The sequence below is a fragment of the Nerophis ophidion genome, linkage group LG19 (genome assembly GCF_033978795.1).
Source record: "Nerophis ophidion isolate RoL-2023_Sa linkage group LG19, RoL_Noph_v1.0, whole genome shotgun sequence".
Classification (NCBI taxonomy): Eukaryota; Metazoa; Chordata; class Actinopteri; order Syngnathiformes; family Syngnathidae; genus Nerophis; species Nerophis ophidion.
This window is the reverse complement of record NC_084629.1, coordinates 6,953,717-6,964,016: the sequence shown is the minus strand read 5'-3', so window position 1 is coordinate 6,964,016 and position 10,300 is coordinate 6,953,717. Positions and strand designations below refer to the sequence as shown.

At 44.2% G+C, this 10,300-nt stretch overlaps 1 protein-coding gene across 1 annotated transcript; it reads left to right on the top strand.

Annotated features, from left to right (window-relative positions):
- The first annotated feature begins 650 nt into the window (after positions 1–650).
- slitrk5b (SLIT and NTRK-like family, member 5b) lies at positions 651–7,365 on the top strand. Its single transcript, XM_061879054.1, has one exon. The coding sequence runs from the start codon at positions 1,253–1,255 to the stop codon at positions 3,872–3,874; it is 2,622 nt and encodes an 873-aa protein (XP_061735038.1). The 5' UTR covers positions 651–1,252; the 3' UTR covers positions 3,875–7,365.
- The last annotated feature ends 2,935 nt before the right edge of the window (positions 7,366–10,300 follow it).

Genomic DNA, 10,300 nt, shown 5'->3' with positions numbered 1-10,300 from the left:
GCTCTAGGAATCACTAATAAGCCGGAGTCCACTTAACTTAGACTGCGATGAGGTGGCAACTTGTCCAGGGTGTACGGCGCCTTCCGCCCGATTGTAGCTGATATAGGCACCAACGCCCCTCGCGACCCCAAAGCTGTAAAAAATGGATGGACTTAACTTAGAGAGCTACCTTTCGCAGCGAAGACAGAAGACTTCTGTTTTGTTGGATCAGCCGTTTTACTGCCGCGTCACAGACAGCGTTTGGAAATAAACTCAGCTGATATTTTCTGCCGTTGTCAAGCGCAGAAGAAAATATGAGCGCAGCGCCTCCCTGGATTGACAGATTAGGCAAAAAGGATGATGTAACGTGACATCCTGGTTGAGGTTTCTGTTTTTTTTTTCCCGGATGAATAACGTGCTAAGCTGGTTTAAAACAAACTGTTTAAGCACGGCTGGAATGCCGCGCTTCACTGAATTATTTTTTTTTTTTTATTTCTGTTTTTTAAGGGATGAGGGGGGTCTTTCGTAAGGTAGGTCAACATATAATAATTTGTGCCCCCCCCCTTTCCCCCCACATCTCGGTATGACGCTTCATTGAGCTGATTCTTTCTGCTTGAAATAAAACGACTTGACATCCTCCCGACAATTGGGGAAGGGATGGAGCGAGAGAGCGGCGGATGGAGGGAAAAAAAGAGAGCGAGTGAGAAAGAGAGCGAGCCGGAGAGAATAAGGAACTTTGTTACCAGGCGCGGCGGCATCTCCGTCTGCTCCGTCGGAAGAGAAGCATTTACAGTCAATCGGCACGTTTTCTTTTTTTTTTTTTCCCCCATTCTCTTCAGGACCTCGGGGAGGGGAGCGTGCTGAAGGGATCCTGTTTTTTTGTTGTTGTTTTTTTGACAGATGAGACCTAAAAGACGTGCCGACTGCAACCCCGCGTTCCAACCCACGGGCGTGAGGTAGGAAGTGTGCTAAACGAAGATTCAAGTCCGCCCCTGTGCATGACGCTTCCTTTTTAAAATGGGCTTTGTGTTTTCTGTTGAGATGAGTCTGGCTTTGACCTTGATTTTTGTTTACATCGCCTGTGGGAGTTCTCCGCTCTCCGTCACGTTCTCGCTCCCGTGCTGGGTTTTTTTTTTGAGCCGTTTTTAAATCAGCAGCAACACGGGCAGAAGTTACCTCCGGGTAGCCACAAACGAGGGCTTTGACTCGTGCTGGTTGTGTCCGAGTTGCCGCTTTATAATGACATTGTTGAAGATACTTTAGCGGGACTCTGATGAGATCCGACAAAGGAAAAATGCATCTCCGGATCTGGTGTGTGTTGCTGGGAGCAGCCTCCGTGTGCACGGCGGGAATGTCTTACGGAGGAGGACTCTGCGAAAGGCTCTGTGCCTGCGAGTCGAGAGAGGGGGTGCTCACAGTGAGCTGTGAAAACAAGGGAATTGGGAGTATCTCTGAAATAACCCCGCCAAACTTCCCACAGTATCATCTGCTGCTCACTGGGAACGTCTTAAAGAGGCTTGCCGCTAATGACTTTGTCGACTATCGAGGACTCGCCATACTACATCTGGGGAATAATGAGATATCGCTGATTGAAGCGGGAGCTTTCACGGGACTTCAGGGATTAAAGCGATTACATCTCAACAATAACAAAATTGATGCCTTGAAGGAGGAGCTTTTCCGGGGCCTTGAAAGTCTGGAGTATCTGCAACTTGATTATAACTACGTCACCCAAGTGGCGCCCAACGCCCTCGGCCGGCTCCGGCACCTGGAGGTGTTGATACTCAACGACAACTTGATATCCGCGCTGCCTACGAACGTCTTCCAGCACGTGCCGCTGACTCATCTGGACTTGAGGGGGAACCAGCTGAAAGTGCTGCCTTACTCGGGTCTGCTGGAGCACATGGACGGCGTGGTGGAGCTGCAGCTGGAGGAGAACCCGTGGAACTGCTCCTGTGACCTGATCGCCCTCAAGACCTGGCTCGAGAGCATATCGTACACGGCGTTGGTCGGAGACGTGGTTTGCGAGTTCCCCTTCCGCCTCCACGGGAGGGATCTTGACGAGGTGTCGAAACAGGAGCTGTGCCCGAGGAGAGCCATCGCCGAGTACGAGATGCCGCCGCTGCCGCATTTGAACACAGAGGCCTACTACCGGAGCACGCCGGCCATTTCCACCGCCTCCTTAACTTCATCCGGCATTGCGAGGTCATCGTCCAGACCAACCAAGGGTCCTCGGCAGTCAGGCAAATTAAAATCAAGACCCACTGCTCGCCTGGCTGCGAAAAAACCTCAGAATTACGGCCAAATTATTTCATATCAAACCAAATCCCCCGTGCCTTTGGACTGCCCGTCTGCCTGCACCTGCAACCTGCAGATTTCAGACCTCGGCCTGAACGTGAACTGCCAGGAACGAAAGATTGAGCACATTTCCGATTTAGACCCCAAACCGTACAATCCTAAAAAGATGTATCTCACAGGGAATTATATCCCTGTGGTGCGGAGAACGGATTTCATTGAGGCGACCGGATTAGATTTGCTTCATCTAGGGAACAATCGGATAGCTCAAATCCACGACAAAGCTTTTGCTGATTTGACTCATCTCAGGAGACTCTACCTTAACGGGAATTTGATAGACCATCTTACAGAGGATATGTTCTACGGACTAGAGAGCCTACAGTTCTTGTATTTAGAATACAACGTCATTAAAGGGGTCGCGGCGGACACATTCCAACACGTCCCCAAACTGCAGCTTTTGTTTTTGAACAACAACCTCTTGAAAACTTTACCCGTGGGAACATTTAGCGGCCTCGCCTTGGCAAGGCTCAATCTTCGCAGTAACCATCTGCGCTACCTGCCCGTCAGCGGCGTGATCGATCAGCTGACGGCACTGGTGCAGGTGGATTTGTATGAGAACCCCTGGGATTGCTCGTGTAGGATTCTAGACTTGAAGATGTGGCTGGAGCAGCTAAGCACGGGCACTGTCGTAAACAACGTCATCTGCGGCTCACCGAAAAAGCTCGCCGGGGAAGATATGCGCTACATAAAGACAACTAATTTCTGCCCTAATAACTCGGCTCCACTGGCGTCCGTAATCCCACCCACAGAAGAATCCATTCCTGGCAGCACAATTACCATCGAAACGCCGTTGGACACCGACACTCAATACGGAGCAATCCCTTTATCGGTGATGATCCTTGCCCTCGTGCTCATGTTCATTGCATCCGTCTTCGTGGCAGCAGGATTGTTTGTAACGATGAGGAAGAAACACCGAAAGAGTCAAAATGAGCACAACAATTCCATGAATACTTGCATCAGCTCTCTCAACATGGAGTACGGTCTGTACAAAAAAGGAACAATCCCGAAGGTCAGGACATCAGCTGGACACGTGTACGAGTATATTCCGCCACCCTTGGAGCAAACTTGCAGAACCACGGGGCAATCATCCGCGGATAGCAAATCAGTGGAGGGATTTCGGGATTTCGACGAGCTGAGCGGCCCCTTTCTGGGCAACTCTGACGAAGAAGCAGCCAGTAACGCGATAGGCTCAGAGTACAGCACCACCGCCTCCGAGCCTCTCAATAAGCCCTCCACGCCACACCGGGATGATCCGTCTTACTACAGAGAAGTACTCGATCAGGACCAGAACCCACGCTACAGCAATACGCTACCATGCAGGCACACCACGCGTCCGTCCAGCCAGTACACGTCAGACTTTAACGCAAGGCATCAGTACGTGCCTCCGGACAGAGTACAACAGACAATACTCTACTGTACAGCACCGAGTACTGTTTATGTGGAGCCTAACAGGAGCGAGTATTGGGAACTGAAGGCTAAGCTTCACATTGATCCGGATTACCTTGAGGTTCTGGAGAAAAGAACCACATTCACACAGTTTTAAGTCAGTGACTTCAGTGACAAACACACTGGCGTGAAGGACCAATCAGGACTTGGATCATTCCGCCAAAACTGGTACAACTTCACGGTATGAACTCTGGTATAACAAATTGAGAGATGCATCCAATCCCGAGTGGGGTTACTTAAACGCTGAGGTCTGATTGTAATCTGAATACATTTGGAAACATTGTGACACAATTTGTGTTCTTTTTGAACTTGCACAGCAGCCTCTTATGAAAAGACTTCAGTCTGATTTTAAACTATGAGTCCGTTTAACCCAAGACCATTTTGACAGAATATGTATTTGACAAAATGCATTTTGGAGCTGCTTTATAATACAAACCCTGTTTCCATACAAGTTGGGAAATTGTGTTAGATGTAGATATAAACGGAATACAATGATTTGTAAATCCTTTTAAACCCATATTCAATTGAATGCACTACAAAGACAACATATTTGATGTTCAAACTCATAAACTTCATTTTTTTTTTTTGCAAACAGTAATTAACTTAAAATTTCGTGGCTGCAACACGTGCCAAAGTAGTTGGGAAAGGGCATGTTCACCACTGTGTTACATCACCTTTTCTTTTAACAACACTCAAAAAAGGTTTGGGAACTGAGGAAACTAATTGTTGAAGCTTTGAAAGTGGAATTCTTTCCCATTCTTGTTTTATGTAGAGCTTCAGTTTTTCAACAGTCCGGGGTCTCCGCTGTCGTATTTTACGCTTCATAATGCGCCACACATTTTCGATGGGAGACGGGTCTGGACTCCAGGCGGGCCAGGAAAGTACCCGCAATCTTTTTTCACGAAGCCACGCTGTTGTAACACGTGCTGAATGTGGCTTGGCATTGTCTTGCTGAAATAAGCAGGGGCGTCCATGAAAAAGACGGCGCTTAGATGGCAGCATTTGTTGTTCCAAAACCTGTATGTACCTTTCAGCATTAATGGTGTTTTCAAAAATGTGTAAGTTACCCATGCCTTGGGCACTAATGCAGCCCCATACCATCACAGATGCTGGCTTGAACTTTGAGTCGATAACAGTCTGGATGGTTCACTTCCCCTTTGGTCCGGATGACACGATGTCGAATATTTCCCAAAAACAATTTGAAATGTGGACTTATCAGACCACAGAACACTTTGCCACTTTGTATCAGTCCATCTTAGATGATCTCGGGCCCAAAGAAGCCGGTGGCGTTTCTGGATGTTGTTGATAAATGACTTTCGCTTTGCATGGTAGAGCTTTAACTTGCATTTACAGATGTAGCGATGAACTGTATTTAGTGACAGTGGTTTTCTGAAGTGTTCCTGAGCCCATGTGGTGATATCCTTTAGAGATTGATGTCGGTTTTTGATACAGTGTCGTCAGAGTTATTGAAGGTCACAGTCATTCAATGTTGGTTTCCGGCCATGCCGCTTCCGTGGAGTGATTTCTCCAGATTCTCTGAACCTTTTGATGATATTATGGACCGTAGATGTTGAAATCCCTAAATGTCTTGCACTTGCACTTTGAGAAACATTGTTCTTAAACTGTTTGACTATTTGCTCACGCAGTTGTGGACAAAGGGGTGTACCTCGCTCCATCCTTTCTTGTGAAAGACTGAGCATTTTTTGGGAAGCTATTTTTATACCCAATCACGGCACCCACCTGTTCCCAATTAGCCTGCACACCTGTGGGATGTTCCAAATAAGTGTTTGATGAGCATTCCTCAACTTTATCAGTATTTATTGCCACCTTTCCCAACTTCTTTGTCACGTGTTGCTGGCATCAAATTCTAAAGTTAATGATTATTTGCAAAAAAAAAAAGTTTATCAGTTTGAACATGAAATATGTTGTCTTTGTAGCATATTCAACTGAATATGGGTTGAAAATGATTGGTAAATCATTGTATTCCGTTTATATTTACATCTAACACAATTTCCCAACTCATATGGAAACGGGGTTTGTAAATGCTAAAAAGAAATGCATATATCCAAAAATAGGAAATGTGTTTAAGAGGCCAATGTGGACATGATGTCACTATAACACAGAACGGTGTGGCGTTTATATACTTGATGATACTTTCACCTATTTTAAGAAGGAAAACAGTGGGTCAGCATGTGCATGGTGTTTCTTTAGAAAGTGACATCGCCATCTACTGGCCTGGCATGCACATTACCGCAGTGGTTCTCAACCTTTTTTCAGTGATGTGAACATTTTTTTTTATTCCTAGTACCCCCTAATCAGAGCAAAGCATTTTTGGTTGAAAAAAAAAGAGATACACAAGTAAAATACAGCACTATGTCATCAGTTTTCGATTCATTAAATGGTATAAGAGTGCAAAATATTGCTCATTTGTAGTGGACTTTCTTGAACTATTTGGGGAAAAAAAGATAAAAATAACTAAAAACTTGTTGAAAAATAAACAAGTGATTCAATTCTAAATAACGATTTCTACACATAGAAGTAATCATCAACTTAAAGTGCCCTCTTAGGGGATTGTAATAGAGATCCATCTGGATTCATGAACTTAATTGTAAACATTTTTTCACAAAAAAGAAATCTTTAACATCAATATTTATGGAACATGTCCGCAAAAACACTGAATATTGCATTGTTGCATTTCTTTTCACAGTTTATGAACTTGCAGTCATATTTTGTTGAAGTATTATTCAATAAATATATTTATAAAGGATTTTTGAAATGTTGCTATTTTTTAGAATATTTTTTTTAAAATCTCACAAACCCCTTTGGCATACCTTCAAGTACCCATTTGAGAACCACTGCATTACAGCATATTTTGTCATTTTTGCAGGTCTACATCAGGGATCATATAAAAACCTCTCAAAAACACAGAATAAAGCCGTTATTAGCCATGGAAAACATATTTTGTTAAGGTATGCCACAAAATGATGCACATACCAGTGACATGTTTTGACATATTTTGCATCACCGTTTTTTCCGAGTGCTCTTATTGTGTGATTTCTTACTGGAGTCTTGTGATGATGCACTACAACATTTTCACAAGTGTTTCCTTGAACGCGGCTGGCTTAACTAACCAACATTGATCCATTCATGGATAAACCATCTGTGCAGTTCAAGGGTATCGTTCTAAACTTGGACTGTTTGGGATTAGTTATTGTCACACCTGATTTGATTGTGTAACTATAAAACTATAACAACATTTTAAGATGCAATTTCCAGGATTATAGCCGCAGTACTCTGATTAAAAACATGGTGAAATTATTTTGCTTTTTTGATAGTCACACACACACACACTAGGTGTGGTGAAATTACCCCTCTGCAATTAACTCATCCCCTTGTTTCACCCCCTGTGGGGTGAGGGGAGCAGTGAGCGGCAGCGGTGGCCGCACTCGGGAATCCTTTCGGTGATTTAACACCCAATTCCAAATTGATGCTTATGGGAATAAAGTTGTAATTTTAGCGGAATATTGTCGTAATATTTGGGGGAAAAAAATCCCATTCATGTTGTAATGTAAAAATAATACAAGAAAAAAGACAATGTCCTTACATCACAGGTTTATTCTTGAAAAAAAAAATATATATATATATATATATATATATATATATATATATATACATTTTTTTTTTTTACTGGTAGTATTACATAATTATTCTTTAAATGTAAACCGTTTTTTTTTTCAAGTAATATTATCACTTAATTTTTCCAACAGAGCAATTAAAAAAAAAATATATATATATATATATATATATATATATATATATATATATATATATATATATCCATCCATCCATCCATCCATCCATCATCTTCCGCTTATCCGAGGTCGGGTCGCGGGGGCAACAGCCTAAGCAGGGAAACCCAGACTTCCCTCTCCCCAGCCACTTCGTCTAGCTCTTCCCGGGGGATCCCGAGGCGTTCCCAGGCCAGCCGGGAGACATAGTCTTCCCAACGTGTCCTGGGTCTTCCCCGTGGCCTCCTACCAGTTGGACGTGCCCTAAACACCTCCCTAGGGAGGCGTTCGGGGGGCATCCTGACCAGATGCCCGAACCACCTCATCTCGCTTCTCTCGATGTGGAGGAGCAGCGGCTTTACTTTGAGTTCCTCCCGGATGGCAGAGCTTCTCACCCTATCTCTAAGGGAGAGCCCCGCCACACGGCGGAGGAAACTCATTTCGGCCGCTTGTACCCGTGATCTTATCTCTTCGGTCATGACCCAAAGCTCATGACCATAGGTGAGGATGGGAACGTAGATCGACCGGTAAATTGAGAGCTTTGCCTTCCGGCTCAGCTCCTTCTTCACCACAACGGATCGGTACAACGTCCGCATTACTGAAGACGCCGCACCGATCCGCCTGTCGATCTCACGATCCACTCTTCCCCCACTCGTGAACAAGACTCCTAGGTACTTGAACTCCTCCACTTGGGGCAGGGTCTCCTCCCCAACCCGGAGATGGCACTCCACCCTTTTCCGGGCGAGAACCATGGACTCGGACTTGGAGGTGCTGATTCTCATTCCGGTCGCTTCACACTCGGCTGCGAACCGATCCAGCGAGAGCTGAAGATCCCGGTCAGATGAAGCCATCAGGACCACATCATCTGCAAAAAGCAGAGACCTAATCCTGCGGTTACCAAACCGGAACCCCTCAACGCCTTGACTGCGCCTAGAAATTCTGTCCATAAAAGTTATGAACAGAATCGGTGACAAAGGACAGCCTTGGCGGAGTCCAACCCTCACTGGAAATGTGTTCGACTTACTGCCGGCAATGCGGACCAAGCTCTGACACTGATCGTACAGGGAACGGACCGCCACAATAAGACAGTCCGATACCCCATACTCTCTGAGCACTCCCCACAGGACTTCCCGAGGGACACGGTCGAATGCCTTCTCCAAGTCCACAAAGCACATGTAGACTGGTTGGGGAAAATCTCCCATGCACCCTCAAGAACCCTGCCGAGAGTATAGAGCTGGTCCACAGTTCCACGACCAGGACGAAAACCACACTGTTCCTCCTGAATCCGAGGTTCGACTATCCGGCGAAGCCTCCTCTCCAGTACACCTGAATAAACCTTACCGGGAAGGCTGAGGAGTGTGATCCCACGATAGTTGGAACACACCCTCCGGTCCCCCTTCTTAAAGAGAGGAACCACCACCCCGGTCTGCCAATCCAGAGGTACCGCCCCCGATGTCCACGCGATGCTGCAAAGTCTTGTCAACCAAGTCAGCCCCACAGCATCCAGAGCCTTAAGGAACTCCGGGCGGATCTCGTCCACCCCTGGGGCCTTGCCACCGAGGAGCTTTTTAACTACCTCAGCAACCTCAGCCCCAGAAATAGGAGAGTCCACCACAGATTCCCCAGGCACTGCTTCCTCATAGGAAGACGTGTTGGTGGGATTGAGGAGGTCTTCGAAGTATTCCTTCCACCTATCCACAACATCCGCAGTTGAGGTCAGCAGAACACCATCCGCACCATACACGGTGTTGATAGTGCACTGCTTCCCCTTCCTGAGGCGGCGGACGGTGGTCCAGAATCGCTTCGAAGCCGTCCGGAAGTCGTTTTCCATGGCTTCCCCGAACTCTTCCCATCATCATATATAAATATATATGAGAATAAAGTTTATGAGAATAAAGTTGTAATTTTAGCGGAATATTGTCGTAATATTTGGGGGAAAAAAATCCCATTCATGTTGTAATGTAAAAATAATACAAGAAAAAAAGACAATGTCCTTACATCACAGGTTTATTCTTGAAAAAAAAAAAAAATATATATATATATATATATATATATATATATGTATATATATATATATGTATATATGTATAACAACTTTATCCTGATAATATTCCAATGTTTTCTCCTCTCACAATTATCTTCATTCTGGTAAAAAAAAAAAAAAATCCCCACAGACAATACACTGACTTTTTTCTTGTTTTAAGGATGTTCATCGAAAGAGACAATTGTTGAAGAATTGACGGTTGCTTTGTTAGGGATTTTTTTGTAGTTGTCACACCTGATTTGATTGTGTAACTATAGAACTATAACAACAATTCAAGGTGCATCTACAGGAATACAGCTGCAGTACATTACCAGAAAAAGGTCATATTATTTGAGAAAACCCCTTTTTTTTAATTAATGTTCTAACATTACATAAAATAAATCATTTTATTCAGATAATATTAAAGTCGAAAAAAAGAGGCTATACCCCAACCTAATTTTCCTAACAATGCAACTTTTTTTTTTTTCTAGTTACGACTTCATCCCATTTATAATCAAATGTTTATTCCTCTCACAATATTCCATATGAATTTAGGTTACTTTTTTTTTCTTTCAGTTTTTCTTTCCCTTAAAATAATGGAATTTTATAAAAATAGTTGTAACATTCCGAGCCAAAAGCCTCAAGTTTTGTTATCAAAATAAAGAGAATCATCATAATCGTATGTAGTTATTTTTTTTCTTTTAGTTTCACT